Raw genomic sequence first — 27,467 nt, 5'->3', positions numbered from 1 at the left:
CTTAATGGTCAATTTTTTCAAAATTTATACATCATCTGAAAGCTGAATAAATAAGCTTGCTATGATAGGACAATATTTGGCCTAGATACAACTATTTGAAAATCTGGAATCTGAGGGTGCAAAAAAAAAAGAATCAAAATATTGAGAAAATCGCCTTTTAAGTTGTCCAAATTTAAGTTCTTAGCAATGCATATTACTATTCAAAAAATAAGTTTGAATATATTTACTGTAGGAAATTTACAAAATATCTTCATGGAACATGATCTTTACTTAATATCCTAATGATTTTTGGTATAAAAAGAAATCATTAATTTTGACCCATACTATGTATTTTTGGCTATTGCTACAAATATAACCCAGCGACTTAAGACTGGTTTTGTTGTCCAGGGTCACAAATAAGTAGATATTGTTAAATAACAAAATGACATGACAGTGCAAAATTAATAGAAATATATATATATATATATATATATATATGAAAATTGCTCTTTTTTTATTATTATTTAACAATAAAACATTGGCTACATTGAAAGGGTGTGAAAACTAGCATTACATATTACAAGTAAAACAGAATATTCAACAATTTTGTCCAGTGGTGCTTGGATCGTGAAAAGTTGCCATTACATACCCCAAATGGGCCCTGAACTGAATGCGAATTTACGGTTAATTAAGAGAGGGGTGAAAATTTCTTCCAGGCAATCAGGCTGTATTTATTTAAGCTCGTGTCTGCTGTGATTCAAAACAGTTACCCGGACATGGAGGTGAAATGTCAAATTCACACTCAAGAACATACCCAAATCGTAAATCTACAAATGTATCTGTATATACTAGTATTGCCATAATAACCTTTATTACATGAACATAACTGCAGTATTGAAACTGTTAACAAGAAATGCCATACTTAAATAGCTATTTGTCTAACATTGATTTCCCTCTACGGATGGCCTAGGTGACATCAGTCGAAAAGAAATGTAGTTATTACACTTTTCTGGATTATGAAAACAAACAGGAACATTGTACAAAGTTGAAATGTGGACAGAAAGGCCTGGAATGTGTATAAAAGAAGTAAACAGTGTTTCAGAACAGTTCAGAATAAAACACCCACACTAAGATGCACTAGCACTTTTGTACATGTCACCGCTCAAGGAACATCACTTTCATTGCGTCAATAAGCGTCAAGGTCGCCCTTCCAGCCTCAGGTAGCTTATCTGTTTCCTTAGCCAGCTGTTAGCAAGGGCCGAGACAGACCATCTCAGAGAGTGAAGCACTGTCATTATGGCCATCCCGAGGTCCTCAGGGGCCAGAGAGCAGGATCAATCTTCCCCTGGTCCTCTGCGTTCAGTCAGAGCCTTTCACCCCGGAGCGTCATTACGACTGCAAAGCCTGGATGAGGATGATCTTACCGTCACTCAGCACTTACTCACGCCTTAATTGTTTCATCTGTGTCATTTCCACGATACTGTCATGTAAACAGTTATGACGGGATGAGTCGTGACAGGTTATGACAACATTTTACAGCTTTGGTTTTGATCCAGAACAGGGATTTTCGTTCTTTTAATAGCAAGTTTTCACTTGAGCGTGGCTTGAAGGCTTCTTCTGGTTTGAGTGACAGTGTCGCTTAGAGTTTGGCAGTTGAACGGCCGCGATATTTTCCCCGTGAAAGCTGTGATTGAGGGTTATTTTAGCTCGATCGAGTTGAATATATACTGTGGAATAAAGCATATGTCAGCTTGTATATTTTAGTTCTGTCAGAAGATCTGTGATAATTGATGCAGATATGTAAAATGATTTATGAGCTCGATATACCATCGGGAACATCCGAGTTTAGTTTACTGGAAGAGCTAATTCCCTCATAAATGGTGTTCAAACATGATGGTGTGTCTGTAAACTGGAGCTTTGAAGCATGGAATGCCTTTTTTTTGTAGAAGAAGGGCCTGAAATTTGTCTGTTGCTTCCCACAGAGCAGCAGGAGAAAGATGTAGTGCTGCCTTTAAATTTTTTTTTTTTTTTTTTGGAGGGTTAATTACAGTTCTCCTAAGACAAGGCTCGCTCTCTCCCCCTCCTTTTGGTTTGGCGTTTATTTATTTTTTCTCCTTAACTTCATATCTGCATTCCCTCTCTCTCTCTTTCTCTAATCAGCTCTACACATGCCATTTATCTTCATCTGGTCCAGACCTCTTCCTCTTAGCCTCTGAAATTAGTTGCCTCAACATCAGAGCTCTCTGCTAAAAAAACTACTTCAGCCTCACATATATAAAGCTAAAATTGGGTCGCTGCTGACGTCGAGCCGAAGCTGCAAGCGGAGCTTTTGCTCAGAGTTTTAATGTGAGAATCATTGGTCTCTGAAATACTTACAGGGTGACATCAGGTGAAGGGTACATTTGTTGCTTCTTTTGCTTTATTTATATAGCGTTTGTAATAAAGAAAATGGTCCCAAAGCAGCTTTACGGGCGCTGAGACTAAATCCCCAGTGAGGAAGCGCAAGGTGTTTGTGATAATGAAAAACTCTCTAAGTAAGGACGGAGATTGGCTACAAGGTGAACGTGTCAGTCTACGGTCACTCAAGAAGAAAAACTTCATAAAGTCATCTGTCATAAATTCAAGGTCTGTATTTTGTAATCTTTTTGTTATTTGTCCAAGAAACTACAGTGCCGCCAAACGTTTTTTGGACAATTAATACATATTTAAGTCTAATTTCTTGTCAATTTTCAGTTGTCCATGTATATACATTATCAGTCATACATTTGGAATGATTATAATTTTTTAATGTCTTTGAAATACTGATTTCTGAAAGATCATGTGACACTGAAGACTGGAGTAATTATGCTGAAAATTCAGCTTTGCATTACGGAAAAAAAAGCATTTTGCAATACATTCACATAGAAAACTTTGTTTTTTAAATTGTAATAATATTTTGCAATTTGTATTTGTATTGCATTTTTGATCATGTAAATAAAAAGGTTTTTGGACAATTAAGACATTTAAATCTAATTTCTTGACAGTTCACAGTTACAGGTGCATCTCAATAAATTAGAATGTTGTGGAAAAGTTCATTTATTTCAGTAATTCAACTCAAATTGTGAAACTCGTGTATTAAATAAATTCATTGCACACAGACTGAAGTAGTTTAAGTCTTTGGTTCTTTTAATTGTGATGATTTTGGCTCACATTTAACAAAAAGCCACCAATTCACTATCTCAACAAATTAGAATACTTCATAAGACCAATAAAAAAAACAAAAACATTTTTAGTGAATTGTTGGCCTTCTGGAAAGTATGTTCATTTACTGTATATGTACTCAATACTTGCTAGGGGCTCCTTTTGCTTTAATTACTGCCTCAATTCGGCGTGGCATGGAGGTGATCAGTTTGTGGCACTGCTGAGGTGGTATGGAAGCCCAGGTTTCTTTGATAGCAGCCTTCAGGTCATCTGCATTGTTGGGTCTGGTGTCTCTTGGGTCTATCTTCCTCTTGACAATACCCCATAGATTCTCTATGGGGTTCAGGTCAGGCAAGTTTGCTGGCCAGTCAAGCACAGTACCACCATGGTCACTGAACCTGCTTTTGGTACCTTTGGCAGTGTGGGCAGGTGCAAAGTCCTGCTGGAAAATGAAATCAGCATCTCCATAAAGCTTGTCAGCAGAAGGAAGCATGAAGTGCTCTAAAATTTCCTGGTAGATGGCTGCGTTGACTGTGGACTTCAGAAAACACAGTGGACCAACACCAGCAGATGACATGGCAGCCCAAATCATCTCTGATTGTGGAAACTTCACACTGGACTTCAAGCAACATGGATTCTGTGCCTCTCCACTCTTCCTCCAGACTCTGGGACCTTGATTTCCAAATGAAATGCAAAATTTACTTTCATCTGAAAAGAGGACTTTGGACCACTGAGCAACAGTCCAGTTCTTTTTCTCCACAGCCCAGGTAAGACGCTTCTGACGTTTTCTCTTGTTCAGAAGTGACTTGGTTGCCCTTTTCCTGAAGACGTCTGAGCGTGGTGACTCTTGATGCACTCCAGCTTCAGTCCACTCCTTGTGAAGCTTTCACAAGTGTTTGAATCAGCTTTGCTTGACAGTATTCTCAAGCTTGCAGTCATCCCTGTTGCTTGTGCACCTTTTCCTACCCAAATTCTTCCTTCCAGTCAACTTTGCATTTAATTTGCTTTGATACAGCACTCTGTAAACAGCCACACCTTTCAGTAATGACCCTCTGTGACTTACCCTCTTTGTGGAGGGCGTCAATGTTCGTCTTCTGGATCATTGCCAAGTCAGCAGTCTTCTCCATTATTGTGGTTTCAAAGAACAAGAGATACCCGGAATTTATACTGTATGGATGTTCATTAATTGAAACTCAAATGTAAATATTCTAATATTTTGAGATACTGATTTTTGACTTTCATGAGCTGTAAGCTCTAATCAAAAAAATTAAAACAAAAAACTTTTGAAATGTTTTACTTTACATGCAATGAATCTAAAATATATGAAAGTTTCACTTTTTGAAATAACGTTTTCACGACATTCTAATTTATTGAGACGCACCTGCACACTATTGGTCATAAATTTGAAATAAATAAAAAAAAATATGTTTTTGAAAGTCTCTTATACTTGCCAATTCTGCATTTATTTGATTAAAAATACAGTACCAAAAAAAAAAGTTTTTTTTTTAAATTATTTCATTTTAAAAGAACAGTTTTCAGTTTTTAAATATATTTTGAAGTATAAGAAAATAAATAATTTTAATCAGCAAGGACATATTAAATTGATCAATAAAGACAACAAGATTTGTATTTCAAATAAATGCTGTTCTTTTGAACTTTGTGTTTCTCAAAGAAGTATTACAGTCTTCAATCAATCAATCAATCTTCAAGTATGAATGTATTGTTTTAGAGAACAAAAAATAAACTAATACCACTTGTTTGCGGCACTGCAGTGCAAAAACCTCGCTACTGAGCCTTGAGAACACACCAGGAGTCTTGAGTAAGCAGTTGTAATTCTTGTCAGCACAAACATGCCTCCTTTTTGTGTAAATTAGGCTTATTATAGATTTATTCACAAAACACAGTGCTATTTGCTTGGTGCAATTAACGTCACATTATTAAGAAAGCAGGGGGTAAAATGAGTTCCATTGAAAATAAATGTTTGTTTAAATTTTCTATTGATCATGGCAGTTATTCATCAAATGATGGGGAACAGTGTTATAAACAGACATATATTTAGACGTGGGGTGTAGTGTGCACACTTGCAGCATTTTAAAGAGCTGATTCGGGTGATCGCAGTGGTGCTGGATTGTGTGCTCTGCTGCATCCTTCGTAATCTAGCACTGCAAGACGGGGAATTGTGCCGTGAAAATTGGATTCGGCACTAATTTTGTGGGCGCGTGTGCGCCGTTACCTGATTTGTGTAATTCCTTTAGTGAATCGGGCACAAAAACAACACAGACAGCACATGCAAATTAACAGCACAATCAATGGGCACAATTCATTCTTACTGAATTCCCCCATTGTCTCAATTCACTAGTGCACTGGACGAGGAGTGAGCCATTTCTAGAGCTGTCCAGTGCACTGAAATGCTCATTCCCTAGAAATTCCCAGAATGCACCTTAAAAAAACAAAAAACAAAACAAAAAAACAACAGTGAGTGTCAGTTCCTTTCTATGTTAACTTATCGGAAGTGTTGTCATGTCTATGTGAATAAGTTTTTATTTTTTTATTTTTTTACATAATAATGTTTATTTTACATTTAAAAATAAATAAATAAATAAAAAATGTAGATAGATCAATTGATGATAGTTAAGTATATAATGTGTTTTCTATATGTGCATACAGATTGCATGTATTATGTATGCATTTATTTATATATTAAGTGTTATTTTAGTATTATTTCTATACTAATATTGTATTTATTAATTTCTGGTTTGATTTAAATTTTAGTGTAACCTTTTTAGTGTAAAAAGTGTAAATTTTGTTATGTGCTACTGTTATTTTTATTTTATTATTTCTACTTCAACCTTTATTTCAGTTTTAGTCATTTAACTTGAAAATATTATTATAATTTTTGTTTAATATTGAGTTTAAATTAAATGTAAAGTTTTTTGAAAATGTATACATTTCTAAATTATTTTTAATATAATATTGATATTTTTAAATTAATGAAAAATTGTTAAAAAAATAATTTTAGTGTTTTAACAATAACAATGCTATTTATTAATTTAATATTAATATACGTATGCGTTATATGAGAAAATGTACAAAAACCATTTGACTCTTAATAGAATATAATGAAAATTGTATTAAACTGCATTTTATTTTAAATTCCATTGACTCCAGGTTGTTAATAGTCTTTTGTAAAAAGAAAGAAAAAAAAAACACTCTGAAAAGAGGTGTAAAGGGGGGAATACTCATTTGCATATGTCATTTGGTGCGATATTTTCTTATTTAATTCAATTAAAAATCATAGATATTTAATTAGGGCGCATTTATTCTAAATTTTTGAGGCACTGTACATGAGCACTGCACAGGAAAAAAAAAAAAGCAAAAAAAAAAAAAGCACACTTGATAAATGGAGGCTCAAACCATTTCTGAGTGAGTTTGCATAGAGGATGTAATTGTTCCTGGCCCACAGGAATGTGCTGTCCCAGCATTCCTCGCTGCAGCTGTGCGGTTGCATCACTCTCCTGAATGATGTGCTGTGCTTTGAACCTGACTCCATTCAGCGAGCCACACTGTGTCCTGTCAAATGTGAGAGGGATTTGGAGCTCAAAGCGGCCGCTGAAGCGGAGCACAATGAAGGATCCAGACAGGAGCTCTGTGAGAGCATCTTGCCGCCGAAGACGCTGCAGTGTTTGAAAGATTAACAAGAAAAGCTCTATGTGAATATGAGTATGCCCTCAAAATGTGAATGAAAGTTAAAGGTGCCATGTGTAATAAGGCAAAAAAAGAAACCTGCTAAGTTAACATATTAGTAACTTCAAAAAACAATGCTACAGCAGTAATTCTGCTTTGAAATGTGCATTCCATGTCGGAATGTCTGTTTTGTTTTGGTCTGTGTGACTCTGCCCACTGCCAATTTACCAACCCGATTTCACGGCAATTCGTACATATTTTACGAGGTGGCTAATTCATACGAATCCGTATGACCTTACTCTTACAAATTCAAATGATTTTTGCTAAATTTTTCGTATTTTGCGAGTTACACAATTCGTATGAATTTGTACGGTTGACCTACACCTAACCCCACCCCTAAACCTAGCCGTCACTGGGGTCTAGATAAATCAAACAAAATTGTACGTGTGAGGTTGTAGGAATTCATACAAATTAGCCACCTCATAAAATATGCATGAATTGGTCGTGAGATAGCATTGAGTTTACCCAATAGTATTTCGACTCCCCGTGTTGCCAGTTAGCAGATAACACAGTGTATTGTAGCCATGAAAGTTAACAAAAGAACTGGGATAGAGATTACGAATTCTACCAAAACTAAAAAGCCTCGGCGTCGATTTAAAAATCTCTATGAGCAAAGGCATAATAAAACACGGATAAATCAACTCATCAACTTACAGTATAAAGCTTATCGCCTTCCATTGTCAATTGTGCTCGGTCCTGTTGCGTATTCTGGCAATCTGGCAACCCACGTGAGAAAAAAATAAATAAAATTGGACTGCAATTCTAATTTCAACCACTAGCTGTCAATATTACATACCGCACCTCTAAACATTTCCCTCCAAAACGGTAACTATAATTGAGCTAAATATTTAACAACCTTACTGTGTCGCAAGTCAATATGAACCTTCCTCTTCTTGAGAGCTAGGACATGAGCGCTTCGTTTTTTTATTCCCTTTGCCTCCCTCCACCCCCCGACCACTCATCTAAGGCTGCTATTAGCTAATCCCCCTAAATCCTGTTTAATGGAACTGTGCCGTTAACAGCTATTTGGGACTAATTTACTGGTTCCCAGATCGCTTGGCACCTTCAAAGCAGTTCCAGTGGTACTAGCACCGTAGCTCAAGTGCTCCCAATGCCCCCAGTGCTTGTTTCCCACATCAAGCTTCCCCCCCAGTGTCCCTTCGTGGCCTTTCGCTCCTGTTGGACATGCTTTCTCCGTGCAAGGCTGTTTTTAAAAGCTTACAGCCAGCCAAGGTCAGAAATCTGGAGCGACTCCAAGAGTTTTCTACCATCCCAGTCACAGAGAGACTTTTCTCTTCTTCTTTTTTTTTTTTTTTTTGCCCCAAGGCAAATATTCCCAAATTACCCTCTACCACAAGCAACTTGCTGAGTCAAATGCACTAAATGGACAAACAGACGTCTACCTGTGCATGTTCGCACAATGCCTTGTTTCTGTGTTTCTTTTACCTACCAGGTTGTTTTGTGGTTAGATCTGCATTGCGTAGAACGGTTAGTATGTCTGAATTGAATAAAATCAGTCTAATGCTCTGTCTCAGGAGTGATTTAAAGTTGTTGTGCTCGAGTGTGTGTTTAGCTTGACTCTGTGGGAATTGTTGTTATGGCTGCCTTGTTTTTGCCACCACGTTCACTTGGCGACAATGTTTTTTCTGTTCCTAATTAAGGAGTGAATGCAGAACAAAAACACATTGAACTTCGTCATCATCAATTAATTCTGCCTTTAATGTTTGTGTTCTTCTGGATGATTCATATTAAGAGATACAACAACCTTTAAAGATGTTAAAGTCAACTTGAAACTTGCAACCAATTTTAGTTCTATAATGTGAGGCATTTCTGAATGAAAATGGAAATTCAACTATTTTCAAAAAAAAAAAGTAAGGTGAAGGAATTGGTTGGATCATGAAAAGTGGTTGCAATGTATCAGATGGTTGGAGGGGGTTAAACAAATAAAATCACATTAGCAAAATCCAGTGAGCAAAAATAAAAGTAAATAGTGTAGATGTTTGAAACACAGAAGTCAAGCAGTTTTTATGTTGTTTGACACATTGACATTGCTGGACCAACTTTCCTGTTCCTGTTGAAATGAATGGATTTTGCCAATTAAATTTTGCAGAGTGACAGTAAATGTCAACTTAGTGACATTAGTCCGAAGGGAAAGTTGTTTTCTTCATTATGAAGACAGGCACTGGGCCTCATTCATTAATAATTTAATATTGTCTGTTCCTAATTAACGAATGCAGTACAAAAACACAATGAACTTTGTCATCATCAATCATGTCTGCTTTAATGCTTGTATTGTTATGTTCATATTAGAGGATGCTACAACCTTTGTAGACATTGAAGCCAATGCCAAACAGAACTTGATTTTTTTATTGATTAGATGATGAAATTTATGGAATTGATTAGATGATGAAAAGTGGTCTCTATATAACAGTTGGTTGTAGGGGTTGAAAAATAACACACATTAACAAAATTCCAGTGGAGTTTCATTAGCAAAACACTTACGTTGTCAATTGTAAAATTGTGTAGCTATTTAAAATCAAAACAAAAGTCAGTTTTAAACCAAGTGGTTTTGACCAACTTGAACACGAGCTAAATCTGTGTGAAGAACTTGTGCGAAACTCCTATTGGAATGACTGGATTTTGCCTGAAATTCTGCTGAGAAATGGTAAATGTGACCTTGGTGACATCAGCAAGAAAGAAAAGTTGTTTCAGAGTCAGAGTATTATATTTTGAAGACAGACATTTGACCTCATTCACTGATAATTTAATATTTTTTTGCACAAAATATGTTTTTCATGCAAAAGTCCTTATGTTTATGAATCTAAGTGATTCTAAATGACAGAAACTTTAAGTATTAATTTGAATAAAATGCGGCCAAACCATTTCCATATAAGCATTTCCATATATATTGCATTTGAAAATGTTTGAAAACAGATTTTATACATGAATGAGACCTCCCCACAAATGACTAAGCACATCTAATTTTAATTTTAAGTTGACTCAAAGTTATTTCTGGAGCTATTTCCCATCAGAAGAGTTTAAGGTAATTTCTCGGTGGAATTTCACCATGCACATTCTTTCTTGTTCTCCTTTCCACTGTAACCAATCTTCTATTGATTTTAAATGATGTGTAGTCTGAGTTTTCTCTTTTGACTTCGCATCGATCCTTCATCCGAAGCATTAATGGCTCTGTAGACCACTGGTGTTTGCTGTTCCTGTCTTTGTGTGATCCAGACAGGATACACGTACTGGCAAAGAAATATCGAATTATCGCGAAGACGTTTCCCTGACAGCACCGTCCTTCAGACTTAGAAATGTGTGCTGTGTGGGTTTAGTTTTTGAGTGCTGCTGAGGTGTCGATGCTGTTTGACTGAGATCTGGAGGTATTGCCACCTTCATTACCATCGCAGTTGTTGGTTTTCTGGCCAGGGGGCAAAAGCCCTGAGTGCTCGCAGCAGATGAGCACAAGGCCCTTTTGTAAACACTGCCAATGTCTTGTCAAGGATAGACAGCACACACAGACACACACACACACACACACACACACAGAGACACACACACACACACTCGTGTATCATGTCAAACAACAGACTGCAGTCTATTTATAATTTAAAGTAGTTAAACTACAGCGTGTTAAATGTTGTACTTTTTTTCTACATTAGTGTAATATGCAGAGTCAACTATAAGTAACTGCACATGCTAGATCTGGTCCTTCTTTTTAATGACACAAAACTAAATTTGTTTTAATTAAATAGTTCTTATTTTATATTGTCTCTATAAATGTGTCAGTGAATCGTTGATTCAACCATTTCCCTCAAAACTCTGATATATTAAATTTGGAACTGCATGCTAGCATACTACTCTAAATTTGAAATATATCTATGCTATTATGTGCTTCCACATTCAGCAACTGTCTTTATGATTCATTTACTGAATCATTACTCTACTGTTTCGTTCAAAGGCACTGAATCATTCAGGAATAAAACACTACTTTGAGATCACATTGGGATTATATTATTTGAGCAGCATTAATAATATTACTACTAATGACTTTTTAGCAGGTTTTCAAACTGGTTTTCCAGACACTCCCTCATCTGGTCTGCCAGTGATCCACCCCAAACTCACATCGTCTGTTGAGTCAATAGCAGAAATTCCTTCAAAATATTTGAATGCAAGTGTTAGGATCTCATATAAAAATCCTGTGTTGATGTACAAAAGTGTGAATAAAAATTCTAAAACGTTTATGAAAACATAGGTTGGAAATTTGAAATAGATTTTATTTGATAAAAAAAAAAAAACTTATATGGTCATTATGGTCATTCCCAACTTCTGGTTCATCATAGCTTCTTGGTAAAGTGCCCCTATTATGGGTAATGAAAGGTTCATATTTTGGTTTTGGGAGTCCCCAACAACAGGTTGACATGCATGCAAGGTCAAAAAACACTTTCATTGTCTTATAATATGCATTTATTTTTACCTTACTTGTTCAAGGACTCCCTAACGATTTGCTAAACAATTCATTTTTCCAAACCCCTCCTTTGCATGATGCTAATCCGCGGTGATTGCCTGATAAAGCAGCGTTTGTGAGCGCAGTGCTGCTTTGTGTACAGGGAAACCGCTATTTTTACCGCTCCAAAAGCGGCACCTAGTGGCAAAGAATTAATTTGCATTTTCATTCAGACCAATGCGAAAAGACCAACAAGTGGGCGGGCTGTATGCTAATGTTTCATGTTGACTTCAGCATGAAACAGCTTGGGATTCGTTTTAAAAACGACTCATTTCAAAGAATCAGAGTCGACTCTTTCCCAACTCAAATCAAGCCAATGCAAATCTACTGCATGATGAGATACTCATCAGTCATTTAATGTTCCTATCGAGCATGTCAGCCTAAAAGACGATTAATAGCTCCTAAACACATCTGATTTGTTTTCACGAGTGAACCGATTGTTTATATTGAGGTTCTTGTTAACATCCATTAAGGGAAATTCTTTGAAATACTGAGAGTTCTCTGGTGAAGCTGGAAAGGGTCGGCAGTTGAGAGAGAAAACAAAGACTCTCATTGTGTGTGTGAATAGCCTGCGCAGAGTGGTAGCGCCCAAGTACCCGAATCTCTAGAACACACAGTGTCTTTTTAATATGACCCCATTAAACTGCCTTTACTGCTGGTCCCACCTAAACAAACAAACCAACACACAGTTAGGACACAAACATTCACACAAACATGGACGTATATCTATCAAGAAGCCTGTCTACAGTACTTTTCTCTTGATGATGCTGTCCCCTGTTTTGCCTCTATGAAACTGTTCATGTGTTCATTTTGGCCTTATTTCACTCTGCCACAGGGCTGTATGTCAAAATTCAAAGAATTAAGTCAGTACGAGTCATTACAAGCATTTACCAAGACTTTGTGGAGTGTTTTAAAGAGGCAGCTGACACTGGAGCACTTAAGTATGTTTAAGTAGGTAATCTGTCCTTGTCTTGAAGTAAAGAAGGCCACGAGGGGAAGAAGAATGCTTTCCTTCTTTTTTCCCAAGATGCTCCTTCCGGGCAATTAAGTAATGGCCATTACAAAGTCTCTTGTATCCCTTAAAACTTCTGAGTGCTGAAAATCACATTCGAAAAGTGAATAATGTCACTGAACCCCCTAATTGCATACTAAAATATTTGAATCAAGGTAGGATACCATTTGTGATAATGCATGTTATGCTTTATTCTTAAAACTTTTAATACACATCAAAGCAGAGTATAATGGCTGTTGCTCTTGTGTATCAACTTTGCATCAGATTTTCTCTGAGATGAGGCCATTGTTGATATAATGGAGAGATATAACATAAAGGTGTTGAAGCAGCTCAGATTATTTTGGTTGAATTGGATGAGAAATGTTCCAAGCTCACACGGAACATTCTCAGAACTCTGGCAAAGTTCTCTCAAAGTTATGAACATTCTTCCAGTAAAGTAGTTCATTCAAAGTTATCTGGTTTTTAATGTTCTAAAAACATCGGAATAACACATTATTTATACTTCTTTCATGGAACTGAAATGTTCATGTAACAGGGTACTTGTTTCAGAATGTTTAGAGAACATTCAAAAGTAATGGTCCAATTATGACTGCAAAATGATAAAATGGAATGTTCCCTTACCATTCACATAAAAAAAGTTTAAAAATCTTTTTATTTTTATTTTTTTTTTTATGGATGTTTTGAAAGTTCAGAGAACATTTTACAGCTTGTTTGGAATGCTAGCAGAATGTTCTTAGAACATTTTTATTTTTTTTTGTTAGCTGGGTTGGAGGTGATATTCAGGTCTCTGCCTTTGATTAGTATGTAAGAAAATTATAGCTCAGTGAAAAATTCTAGAAGTATGTATTGAAATTCAAAAGGAGATATATGAAGTTGTGTTGTTGTGTTAATAATATACAATGAAAATGACAGAAACTGGAGCTCTTCTAATGATCTATTTTTTTCCTTCTTACAAGTTGATTTGGATGACCATTCATTTATTCATTCATTCATTCATTCATTCATTCATTCATCTGTTTTAATTTATTTTTGAGAACAGATAATGATGCACCTAGGCAGAAAACAAGTCATTAAAATATGTCTGCCTTTTAATTTACTTATTTATTTTTATGTAGTAAATCCTAAAACCTCTCCTAAACCTACTAGACATTTTAAAGTGTTTATATATTCCAACGAACACTTTAATTAGCTAGTAAAAGCTTTAACCGTCAATGTAAGTACACAATTAATCATCCATAAATGGCTTATTCATAACTTTAAGAAACTTTGAATGTAAAATGTCAGCAATTAACGCTTTAAATGAAAGCATTTCTCTCTTTCTCACCTTCCCCTGAGCTGGAACTGCCGTGTAGAATGCGTGATTGGCCGCGGTCCAGCATTCTCATGCTTCACTCAAGCAGTCGAGCTCACACAACAGCTCTTTGTGTGCGCCCCAGATGGATTTTCCCTCACATTGACCGAACCACCTCGTCTGGGAGGTTCACGCACTCCTCTCACTCAAGAGTGTCCCTTTCAGATCTTTCACTCAAAAAACACCAGAGCAGAGCCACACTGGCCCACATTCCCACCCAAGTGCTGCCCGTGAACGCCACTCAAGTCATCTGTACAGAGAAATGACAGTGGACACAGATTTAAATTATTGTTTGAAATTTTGGGAACACTTTACATAATGCATTATAAAAGTATTTTGGAATTCTTGTAGTGCACTTTATAATGCATTGCATGACCTCATGAATGACTGTAACCACATTTATAATTAATTACATATCTGTTCATTGTTAAAAAAACAAACAAAAAAAACAACACTTTTCCAAAGCTCAACACAAACATTTTTGAATTGGACAGAAATAGTGTTAATCCTCCCTTAAAAAATGTTAGAATTTGTGGTAACACTTTATTTTAGGGTCTCTTAACTAGTTGCTTATTAGCATGCATATTACTAGAATATTAGCCATTTATTAGTAGTAATTAAGCACATATTAATGCCTTATTCTACATGACCTTATTCTACATCCCTAATCCTACCCAATACCTAAACTTAACAACTACCTTACTAACTATTAATAAGCAGCAAATTAGGAATTTATTGAGGGAAAAGTCGTAGTTAATAGTGAATAATTGTTCCCTATTCTAAAGTGTTACCAAATTTGTAATATTTTTTTTTTTTTCGATCCAACTATACAAAATTGTGTACAATTACATTTTATAAGTTGTGTTTAGTAGTTTTTCCCTGAAAATTGATATACAGATGGAAATTGTGTTGATTTCAATCTTTTATCTTTAATGCCATCAGTGTTTTCAAAAAAAAAAAGTGACTCATTTTGTTCACAAAAATACCAAATTATGGCTTTGCTGGGATAAAATATAAATGAAAAGCTACTGGCCAGTAATGAATGAATGAATGAACAAATGAACGAACGAACGAATGAACAAATGAATGAATGAATGAATGAATGAATGAATGAAAATTGCATTTGTTAAACTTTTAAAGAGGAAAATCATCTGTGCTTGCAAACAATATCATATCATGCAATTTTTGTGAATTTTTGTCTTTATTTATAATCCAGAAATGAATCAGAAATGTCAATATGATAAATCTCTGAATAACAACCAGAGTTAATCAGGTTTTATTGCTGACATTAGTGCTCAGGCTTTATTAGGTTAGAGGTCAGTCTTGATGTTAGACTGAGAAGATCTAGAATCAGATCTTTTGTTGTGTGTAAGGTCACATGTTAACCATCCAAATGCGTAATTCCATCACTGCTTTAATAGCCTTGCGTGCGCTATGTTGGTCGTGCATCATTTAACATTATTTGTTTATTGACTGTTTATGTTGTTGAAAGCCATAATAGATGCATTTGCATTTTAGAAGAGCTGCACTTTTATTAATGTAGCAATTACATGCGAAATGAATGGAGAATGCTAATAGATTTATCTCTCTACTTTTGCTTCCTGGGATTAATTTAGCCTTTAATTGTATCAGTGTACAAGAGAAGCACACACACACACACATTTAGTTATTTATTGAGTACCTCTACATTCAGACTCTTTAAAATGAAGGTGCTGGTAGGAGCTTTTGAATAAAGGAAAATGTAAATATAGCGATGAATACAAGAGTAAAGGCCTGAGTGTTAAGAAGAATGTTGCTTATTATGCAAATAATCAGTGGGGGGTTGGATAGTATCTTTCTCTTCTGTAGAATGCTGTGCAACTAATGATGTGCCTAAAAGATAACGATTATCATAAAATGGACTCTTGTTGTGAGCAAAAGCAGACAAGTATTGGACAGAGTCAGACATTGTTGGAGAGGAGAATACTGTATATTTTTGCCCGCCCTAAATTCAGGAGATGTTTGCAAACATTATTTTATGTAGATCAGCACACAGGCATGGATAGGAATGGCACACAAACAGAAAATTCTGAATAGATTCTAAATACAGCGTCTCGCCATTTCTGTGATCACACGTTGCTGGGTTTCATAAATATTGACTAACATCAAATGGAGAGCTGGCGTGCATCTCAAAACTATGTTAATGGTCTAGTCAGCTAAAGCTCGTGATAAATTCTCAGTTTCTTTATACTGACAAACGCAGTCTTTAGATCTGTCCATACTGAGAAGGATTTCTGTGAACACACTAAACACACTCCTTGACTTTGCATTCATACTCACAAACTTAGGGTGTTACTTTTAGGGCATTATTGGGGCATCTTGGTGTGTTGTGGATTGTTTGTATATTGGGGACACTTAATTTCTAGCGATTATCGCCGATTTGATTGCACAGCTACTATTTAAACTAAACTGAGCTAGACAATGACATCTCTGAATTCAATAATGAAATGCCTTTAACTGAAAATTGAGTGTTTAATCTTATCATTATACATTACTGACACTCTATCCTCCAATTTGATACTGTTAAGTGCTTTGACACAATCTGCATTGTAAAAGCGCTATATAAATAAAGGTGACTTGACTTGACTTGACTATCTTTATTTTTTATATTTTATCTTAAAGCTCAAGTCCACTGACATTTGCAATACAGTTGAATGTTCTTCAAATTAAATAGATAGTTGACCTAAAAATGAAACTTCTATAATTATTTAATTATTAATATCACCTTCATGTCATTTCAAACTCATATGCTTTTGTTTTTTCATGAAAAAAAAAAAAAGGAAAACCTCCATGTCTTTTACATTCAATAGCTCATAGTGACTGCATGGTGTCAAGCTTCAAGAAAGGATAATATAAGCACCATGTAAGTGGTTTAAATGACTTCAAAGTCTTTTAAAGTCATACGATACCTTTGAGTTATTGACTGAAATCATTGTAAATATGCATTTAAAATCTTCACCTCAGCTTTCAAATCAAATTATTGACATCTGTTTGTGAGGTACTCGAGAACCACTGATGTTTGAGGTTGTTTCAGTTCAACCTGCTCCATATGCACCATATTTGATTTAGGATTGCGTTGGAGGTGTATAAAATAGTAAATATCAAAAATTTTGGTCTGTTCTTCATACAAAGCTATTGCTTTGACTTGAGGAGACTGTAAATGTAGTGCAAATCATATAAACCAACTTTTGTATTTTAATGTTGGGGTGAACTGTTCATTTAAAAGACTTTTCGGTCACACTTTATATTAGGTGGCCTTAACTACTATGTACTTACATCAAAAAATAAGTACAGTGTACTTATTGTGGTCATATTGTATTTCAAAACACATTTGCTGCTATTGAGGTGGGATATGTTTAAGGTTAATGACAGGTTTGGTGGTATGGGTAGGTTTAAGGGTGGGTTAAGGTGCAAGGGATGGGTCAGCAGTGTAATTATAAATGCAATTACATAAATTAATTACATATGTAATTACATATAGGTATTTTAAAATATAGAAGTACAATGTAAAAACATGTATGTACACAATAAATATCAATTTATATCAAATGATTAATTTCAATGTAAGTACATAGTAGTTAAGGCCACCTAATATAAAGTGGGACCGACTTTTGCTATGAACAGAGGTTTCATTCATTGATTTTTTTCTTTCAGACTAACAAAGGAGATGCCCTGGCCAACCGGGTCCAAAACACACTTGGAAATTACGATGAAATGAAGGAACTCCTGACTAGCCATTCCAACCAGAGTCACCTTGTGGGCATTCCTAAGAACTCTGTTCCCCAGACTCCAGTGGAGAAACCCGACCAGCCAGGCTTTTTTCCTGAGGCTCAGCGGAGCCGAACTGCTCCCTCCCAACCTGGAAGCCACAGCAGCTCCATGCCCCCACCCCCTGCCAACACCATGCCGGGCTCTAGCGTTGTACATGGACATCAAGGCAAAAAGTCTCGCTCTTCAGACTGGTCCCGAGGGGGTCATGGTTCAAGTGGCACCCAGACTGCTCAAGCGGTCAGCCGGGGGAAGCACTCCAGTCATGAGCAGACCTCTAGTAGACATGATCAGGACCAAGAGGACTCGAGTCCCAATCCTAGCGGACCTACAACTTCGTCACACTCCAACAGGAAGCAGGCGCAGTCTGGCAAAGGACCAGCCACAGCTGAGCTTGGTCTTGGAAAGTCTCCCGCCGAGCAGGACTTGTGCTCCCATGGCTCGAACTCGCCAATGGCCTCTACATCCCTGCTCCCTAGCGGCCTCTCGACGCCGACTTTTCCCCAAGTCCTCCACTGCAAGCCCAGCAGCGCTGTGCAGCAGAAACCCACTGCCTACGTCAGGCCCATGGATGGCCAAGACCAGGTCCCCAATGACTCCCCAGAGCTCAAACCCCCTGTGGAGCTGGTGGAAGGGTACAACAGTGTGCCATTCGGAGGTCTGCTGGATACCAAAAGCAGCACGGCTGGGACCAAGGGCAAAATTCCTAAGCTGACACTGCCACAATCCGGAGAGGTGAGTGTGACCATTTTTCACCTTAGTCAAAGGGCAGGCTTCCTGCAGATGTTGTAATCATTTGCTCTCGTTTGGATGCAGCGGTATTTGGACAGGAACAGTTGGCAGATAGGCTTGGCTCTGTTGACTTTCCCCTGGCTAGGTCTGTTTTGCATTGAAACCTGGCAGAACGAGAGGTTGACATAATGGAGTGCTTCATTAATAATCAGCTAATGAACCTCAGGCTTTCCTGTGAACCTACCTACTCTGCAAGGAAGTCTTCTTGTTGGCATGTTTAAAGATCACTTTTTTTGTAGCTTGAATAGAGGGAAATTTTGACCTCAGCGATTTGCCGTGTTCAGGTTGCTGAAGTAAGTTGATATTGGCTTTCCTTTGAGAGGAGAAGAAATTCTAGAGTTAACACTGTTCCGAAGATCTGTGTGATTGAATGAATTAGAACAACATGGGTCAATTTTATTATAATTATATTTCTAAGTTATAGCCAATGCTTTGAAATGTTGATGTTTCAGAATCAGAACAATACTCTTGAGGGAAATAATGTACCTTTTTGTTCAGTAAGACATTGTAGGTGTTTTCCCAAACATGCCCCAATTGTATGTTATTAGGGTTGAAGAATGATCGAATTTGTCATCACTGCCTAGACATTTTTGGGGGGACTATAATTTCTGTGCATAGAAGTATAATTACAATGAACAAATGGCTTTCTTTCTTTTTTGTAACTTTTGCAAGACTTTTTTTTTTTTTCTCTTCATTAAATACTGTTTCTAGAAATGTTGTGTGGACTTCTGTAAGACCGTTTTGAGCTGCAGATGTATCTTTCTCTAGAATACAATAGTTCTTCACAAAAAAAGGAAGTGTGAATATGATTTGTACTATTTATGGCTTTTATTTTGTTTCCAAATAATTAGTTTCTCAGTGCCTAGTCCGTGTAAAAGATTTGCCAACTAGATACGATCTGGTTTCAGTTAGATGACTTGTTCACCTTTACCCTGGGTAGCATCTCAAGAGTCATGTTCCTAAAACACCTCGGAAGACCCTCCATGTCTTGAACATGTAGACACATACACATTTCTTCGCAATGCAGGGCCCATACGTTCTGAATTAACCCTCTGGAGGTTAAGACACGGGAGCTTTATCACCGGCAATGTTAACTTTATCCCTTCTGTGAGGCTGACACTTAGAGTAGAGCTCAGTTGACCTCTCTCGGGTCGTGATACATGAGCCACGCTGAAGCCATTTACAGGCTATCCAGTGCCGTCACTTCCTCTGAATGGCTGCCAGCAGGGGGACTTGATCCCACGGCATTCTGTAGAGAGAAATGACTGCAATTGAAGGCTCAGCATGGCCCTTTAGGACAGGGAATACCATCATTTAGGATTTAGCCAATATGTGGTCTTAGACTAAAGATAATAGATTGTGGCGGGCTAATAGTTCTGTTATTATGCTTCAGGCTCATGTTTGGCTCTATAAAAACCCAGCAGCAACTAATGAATTCCTTCACTTTGAGGTGGTATCTAGTGAGATGCAATTTTCCTGTATTTCCAGTGCCGGGGCTTGAAAAATAGCCTCGTATCGATGCCTTGAGCTTGTTTGAGCAATAGGTTGAAATTCCCATCGCTCTTACCTGCGGGCTTAATCCACATAAAGCAAACAAACCAAATAAGATAAGGTGCGGTAAACAAGAGTGGCATATGATTGAACAGGTTGACTCGCTGCTATCCAACCATGGCGAGGCAGCCAGCTGTTCTTCCTCTTTGTTCTATGGGGATCTTGACGGCCATCGGGCTACAAATTGCACTATCGCCCATCTTGAAGCATATGGTGCGTTCGCGCAGTACAGTTAAGCATGTGGCAAGAGTGAAAACCTGGGGAATTTTAATTGCTCTGAGAGTGCCCTCATACCGGTCAACTTGCAGGAAAATGGAGATGGATGTTGTTATTGCAAAGAGGGGCAGGCATAGAGAGAGAAGACCCCCCGTAGGGTGGGCCCCAGCTGGGCCTACGCCATCTTTCCCTACCCCTCCTTCTGACAGATGAGTCACTGCCTGAAAGTGAAAAGAGAGAGATGCAAAAGGAAAAATAAATAAATATATAAATGGAGAAAAAGCAGAGAGTTACGAAAACAGGGCTAGTAGGATTGAAATAGAATGCAAGAGAGCGCGCGCAGAGCCGCTCTTTCAAGATGGCTCTCGGGAGAAAAGAAAACATCTTCAAGGACATTGATTTGATTTTTTTTTTTCACCCTGCCTTGCGTAGCTTTAGTTTGTTAAAAGGAGTGGATTCTGTAGAAGCGGCTCTCGTGGGATTCACCTGTACTCTGTTGTGCTGGCTACTTATTATTCCGCAGCTCTTCAGGCTTATTTATCCAGGTTCGCTCTGGCTGAGGTGTTGAATTGTGTGAAAGCCTTTCCTGATTGTATATCCTCCCAGGTTTTCTTTGTTGTCACATGAGCGGATGGTATTTTATTGTGCTCAAAAATTGGCAGAATGCTCTTTGGTTGCTTAAATCTTTTTTTTTTGAAATAGGAAATATTTTCAGTGGTAATGGTGCAACTCACATACAGATCTTTCTAAACTGGTTCTTTGTGATGATTCAGGCAAAACAAAACTGTGAAGAGGATGACATATTGGAAGTAAAATAATGCAACAATTGAGAGTTAATGCATTGCATATTCAAAACTGTAGTCATACAAATAGCAGCATTCAACAACATATTTACTTCATTAAAAACAAATTAAATTAATAAACAAATCATTTGTTTTTATCTAGTCCATATCTGAACATGCCAATTTGCTAAACTACATCAGACTTTTCACTGCTTATTGCCCATAACAGTTTCAAAGTTTATGAATGCAAACAAATTTTTCAGTTGAAGTGCCATGCATTGAAGAACTGGTCACAGTAACATGAGGAATCTGTGTTAAGAATGAAAATAGTCAATTTGTATTTGAAAACAGTGATAAAATTGTATTTAAATATTAATTTCACTGAAAAAAAGAAAGAAAAAAGGAAAATAGATAATAAAATATTAATTCAATGAATTTGTATCCATTTAATTGAAGCAAATCATTAGCCAGTACACTAAAATGAATCAAACTTCTCAGCATTAATTGTCAGAGTCATAATAACTGGATTAATTATCTTCAGACTGCCACTGCTGAAAGAGAAACTCCTAAAACTGCCATCCTTTGACTTGAAAAGCAGAAGCTTGTTCCCCTTGATAGGCATGAAATGTTCCCTTGCGCCACCCCACCACAAAATATTTTGACAGGTTGAGCACTCAGCAGAGTGATAAGACTGTGCTAAATGGCTTTGGAAGCATTCTGTTATCGCCTGGTGTATTGATTAGTGTCTAGCGTTGTGCTGCTTGCTGTGAAGGAGCAGCTTCTTTTTTTTTCTTTTTTTGGTCAGTGTATGAGACATCGACAGACAGATAAGACTATTGATCCATCTAAAAACAGTTATTGCACCCAGTATTACCCAGTCTTTATGTGACTAATAGCTTTATCACTAGCTCCTTGAAGCGCAGATTTGACAAGACAATAATACCGGTGAAGATATTCTCCTGCTGCATGCTGGGCTATATAAAATGATGCTTCATACATGCTGAGAGAGCATGCTAATATTTTTGTTGGTCTGTTTGTTCTTTTTATTCAGCCATTTCAATGCATTTTATGATATTTTATGTAAGATATTACAGTGACAGTTAATTATCTTTTCTAATAAAGTAAATGACTGTAATTATGTTGACACAGAATTACACACAGATAATACCAGCTGTCATGTCAACTCATTTTGGATTTTGTCATTTCCAATGGTTTCTGTGGTATTTTTTTGGCTTGTGTGACAGCAAGAATCATCTTCCTTTCAAAAGTATTCCTGGCCTGTTCTATGACTATATATAGCAGTACCTGAAAGCAATCTCAGTGGGCAGCAGAGGTGAATGATGTCATGGCGTTGAGGGCTGGAGTCTGGGCCGGGAGTCTGGCAAAGGAGTTCTCATCAAGCCGCAGTCTCCCTTCTGATTGCTCTTTGTGATCAGATATAATGGAGAAGCCGACATCTGCTGCATATCAATGCGGTCCCTGTGTTTCCCCAGCCTTGGTGATCCCAGATCAGAGCAGAGTGATTGCACGATCACAGTAAGATCACAGGAAAACCTCAGCATTAGCATGTAGTTTGCAAATCCTCATTGGCTTCTGTAAACCTTTGAAGTTAAAGGTGAGGTTTCAGTAAACTGCATAATAACTGTTTCCACGCAAGTTTCCAGAACTCCTCACCTGCCACTGGTTGATCAAACAGACAGTCACGCCCTAAGCTCACACCATTGGTTGAGTCAGTGTTGCCGGGTCAGGATGATCAAATAAACAGTGCAATGTTTTGAAAGCACAACAGTGTTTACACTTTTCTGGGGAATCAAACTATGTAAGGGTTACTTAGCCAGTAGTTGGGGTAAAATAAAGTATTTTAACATTTAAAAAGGTCTAATATTGTCCACATGCATAACTGTCATATCACAAAAATGTTCACAGAAGTACAATTCATTTCATTTAATTAAAAAATGCATATCTTTAATAAAACAAAACTGTTTCCATTTACAGTCTACAAAGACAAGTTGGCAGCTAATGCTTCACTCAAAATTAATTTGAGTTAAGATTCAACGTGTTAAAAATTAATTGGACCATATAAGGTCTATTCATTCACTGATGACAGCAAGAGGGTTTTTAGCCTGGTGTTCCGTAGCGGCCTCGCAGTGGCGTCTATAAAAGAAAGTGGCTCAAGCTCTGCTCAGCGAGGCCGGGTTATTAAAATAGCGTTTGCCGTAACAGGCAGAAAAGTCTTTATCTTGCATGGAGCCCGGCTCCATCTCACTGGACAGGAAGTCATTTCCAGAAACATTTGATTACACCGGGCTGCCAAGACTCACAAAGCAAGACGCCACTTCCCCCCAGAAAGCATCCTCACCCACACTGACTCATCTAGTGCTGGATCGTGTGCGTGGAGCTGTAACGTAGACCACACTGTGGTGTATTATAATGATTAATGGCTGTGCAATCATCTGCATACATATTTCTTGAAATGTATATTTTAGAAGCAGGGATATGTGTTTGAAATGAGATGCATATGGGTAGCTCACTGTAAATATACATGTAGCACTGTATACACTCACAGCAGCTCTAGCTTTTGAATATATAGTTTTTGGCACTCAGTCTGCAATAAATGGACTTTATAGTTTTGTAAAGTATGTACTACATTCTTAGCTTGTGTGTTGGGCTGACATATATATATTAAATTGAGAGGTTACATTATTGCATGAAATGTTGGACTGAATAACCATGTTCTCCATAATCACAGGAGTTGCACTTCCAGTCACATTACAACAGTCCGGGACCGCAAGTCTCCATTCATTTTCTCCATAGGGAAATCCATTTTAATGATTATTTATCATCTAATTTATAATGATAATTTATAATCTAATTTATAATTTTGTTTAACATCTAAATTTGTGGTGAAAAACCACATTACCCATGATGCTCTACAGAAAATTCCACCAGTCAAAGAGTTTTTGTTTCTAGAGATATAAGCAATAAAAGAATAATAATAATAATTTGATTAATGTCATTGGCAATGCTCCATTGGATTGTTGTTCTTTCCGTCAAGTACATACATAGTCTTGTAACTTTGTCTTTTTGTCTGATTTTCAATTTTCTTTTTTTTTTTTAGGGCTACACAATAAATCGCAAGTGATTGCGATTGATGGAGATGCGATTGATGGATATTTACTACTAATCACAGAACCTGCTGTGCTGACGAGATGTGCATGACACATGACTTATCGTGCAGCCCTAATTTTATTATTATTATTATTTTTTATTCAAATTAAATGTTTTAATGTTGTGATTCACCTCATAGCTGGTTGGCATGGTTCATGACTTATAACAGTTTAACAAAGACCTTTTTTTTTTTTTTAGGGTTACACTATAAAAATAAATGGTGCTACATAGCATTAAAAGTGTTTCTTGACTCGTAATCATAGGGGAACCACTTTTGGTGCTATATAGCACCATACCTTTAAAGGTGCTTTACAGCACCTTTGTCAAATGGTGCTATGTAGAGGTGCCATAGTGCATTGTATTTCTTCAACAAAAATGGTGCTAAACAGCACCAACAGTGGTTCTTTGGCTCGTAAAGAACCTTTAAAGGGTTTTATAGGTTCTTTGTACGGCAGTGGTGCTATATAGCACCTTAATCACCCCAAAGAACCGGTGAAGAACTGCTGAAGAACCACTGAAGCACCTAGATTTGGTGCTATACAGCACCAAAAGTGGTTCCCCTATGATTACGAGCCAAACAACCACTTTTATACAGTGCTATATAGCAGCATTTTTTTAGAGTGTAGGGTTTACAATTTTTTTTTCAACTGCTTACACACATTTTTAAAACTTTACCTCTTTTTTTCAAAACTTTACACACAAATCCAAGAATTTCACACACAAAATGCAAAATGCCTCACATCTCTTGCAAAATGAAGCACTGCATTCAAATTATCACAAACACATCTTCAAAAGCAAACATTTGCAAACACCTTTGCCATAATATTAATTTCCTGTTAGATTTTTGTGTGTTACTTAGATAAATGTGTGGTGTGTTTTGCAAAAAGTGTTTCACGAAATTGAAAACTGAGTCAATGTCTGAGAATTAGTGTGTGTTTTGCAAATTTGGTGTGTGGTTCTGGTGTTTGAGTGTCAGCTTTCAGAAATTGTGCTACAAGTAAAGATTTAGTGTGTAAGCAGTTGAAAAAAACTGTAATCCTTATGGGGAAAAATGAATGGAAAAAATACTTCCAGAACCAACACCACTGAAAAGGTGGGCAGGCACTAATGCCTGTCTGCCTCTTTTTGGACATCCAATCACAATCTTCCAATCAAACACTCCAAATCCTCTCCTCTTTTTCAGCTTCCTCAACAATGTGCACACCCATGTTGGTTCCACTTATCCAATTTCATATGGCTCATTTGAATATTTGCTTGTTTAGGATTTGCGCTCACCAGTCCCAAACACAGCGCTTCCCCCCAGAGAGTCTAATGAGCTAGGACGAGTGAAGAGACAGCCATCTTTCAGCTGTGCGCTGGTGAGGAAACACGGATGCAAGTCTCTGATTTGATTAGCTGTAGAAGATAACCTGCACACAGTGCGAGTTTAGAAGTCTGACATAAGTAAACATGGTGTCTGTGGTTCCTTTTGGTGAAATGGATAGCGACTGTAAAGAGGATATCCAGTTTGAAGAATGGATGGATGGGTGTATATATACATGTGTATATACAGTTTTTATATATACATTTAGGATATTGCAAAATGTAACTCATCGAAAGTACTAAAAGGTAGTACTTTTAATGCATTATATTTTGCAATATACAAATTTTTAAAACATCATGCATTTTATAAAGCTGTAATTGACCCAGCACCCAAATATTAGCCAGTTAAACTTCCAGCTCAATATATTGCTCTGTCACTAATTTTAGTGGATACTAATATGGATTTTTCAATGGCTGATGGTGATATGCCAGATCATCAGCATATTCTAGTCAAGACAATTTTGGAGCTTAGGTGAACATTTGCAGATTTGATTTGCTGGTTTGACTAAATCACTGTTTGGGCAAATGATGATAAAAAAATATAGTAAAATACTTAGGACGTGATTAATAGTTTTCAATATTTAATCACATAGACATTATAGCAAAATTAAAATTACTTAAGGGGTTTTATGATCAGGCTCTATTTCAGTGCCAGTGAGTGCTATAAATTTGCCTATTTATTAACAGATAAACACTTATAAAAACAGATGCTAATGTGCTGCAAGTGGGACTTGTGTTATGAGAAGTAAATTACACATTTTTCAAAGCACCTCAAAAGTCCAGAGCGTTTATTCAGCAGTCTGTCTTTACTCATGAACTACTGCCATCATGCCTGACCAAATATCCTGATCCTCAACATCTCAGTGTGTCAGTACAAGTGCCCTTTGCACTCACTGCCGGCTCTGAGCTAAAGACTTCTAAAATGACTCAAATGGATACAGAAAAGTACTTAGATAGAGGAAATTGTTAAGAAGCACATTTACATAGAGGAATTGATGTAGTTTCAGCAAAGGCAGGGGTTCATTTGTAGGTGGGCCTGGGGAGAAGTGATCATAGTTGACAACGCTTAGTTGCATCTCAGAATTAGGTCACGCTGCCTTCTCTCAATCTTTCTCTTTCTCTCTCTCTCTCTCTCTCTTGCTTTTCTTCCCAGTCATGCATGATGGGCTGTTCTCATCAGCCTTTGTTTAATATCGCTTCAAAATTAATTTGGGCTCATTAATGGGACTCTTTGCTGTGAAGGCACTGATATAGTCAGTAATGTGGCTAATAAACATAAAACGATTTGCTCCAGAAGTCTGTTTCAGCAAGCATGAAAGGATATAAATATGAAAAAGCATAAAAATATAGGAAATAAACTATGATATTCCCATCTAGAAGTGATGTTATGTTGTTATCAATATTTATTTACACTTCTATACATTTCAATTCCATGCATGAAAAATTTCACATTACTTTTACATTTATTCTTTATTTTTAAATAATTCTGATTCTGAAATTTGATTAGATGAGCAATTCTAAAATGATAAAAAATGCACACCTGTCATTGTACATTCTATATTAATGTATCAAGTTAATAAAAATAAATAAATAAATGGTTAAACAGTTTTCACTTCAAAATTGCTAGTAAAGTTCACAAATAATCACAAAGAAATGGCAAGTAACATTAAATTAAACATGAAATTTTCAAGTCTGAAATAGTATTTTCTTGTAAATCATACTTCAAAACACATTTTACATTAAACTAATGCAATGTGCAGTTACTAATTATATTAGTAGAATTGTTTATTCTGATTATTATTTTTATTATGGTGTCTTTTTATCATATTCTTTTTGCTGACATCTAATAATAATAATAGTAATTAGTAGTAGTAGCAGTGGTAGTAGTAGTAACTAAAGGCTGTGAAAAAATAAATAAATAAATAAAAATAAATATAACTCTGATCTGTGATGAAATCCCTAGCACACACCCTCAAGTGGCTTATAACTTGAATTTTGACTTTAAAAATGACCCAG

General features: G+C 36.7%; 1 protein-coding gene across 2 annotated transcripts in view; it reads left to right on the top strand.

The window, feature by feature from the left end:
- Nucleotides 1–27,467, top strand: part of aff2 (AF4/FMR2 family, member 2) — a 226,858-nt gene that overhangs the window by 60,208 nt on the left and 139,183 nt on the right. For both annotated transcript variants that reach the window (XM_058798019.1, XM_058798018.1), the window contains exon 3: nucleotides 17,467–18,315. In XM_058798019.1, coding sequence (XP_058654002.1) covers nucleotides 17,467–18,315 — 849 coding nt within the window. The remainder of the gene's footprint in view (nucleotides 1–17,466; nucleotides 18,316–27,467) is intronic.

This window comes from Onychostoma macrolepis, chromosome 14 (genome assembly GCF_012432095.1).
Source record: "Onychostoma macrolepis isolate SWU-2019 chromosome 14, ASM1243209v1, whole genome shotgun sequence".
Taxonomy (NCBI): Eukaryota; Metazoa; Chordata; class Actinopteri; order Cypriniformes; family Cyprinidae; genus Onychostoma; species Onychostoma macrolepis.
The sequence above is the reverse complement of the archived record's forward strand: the minus strand, read 5'-3'. Positions and strand labels throughout refer to the sequence as shown.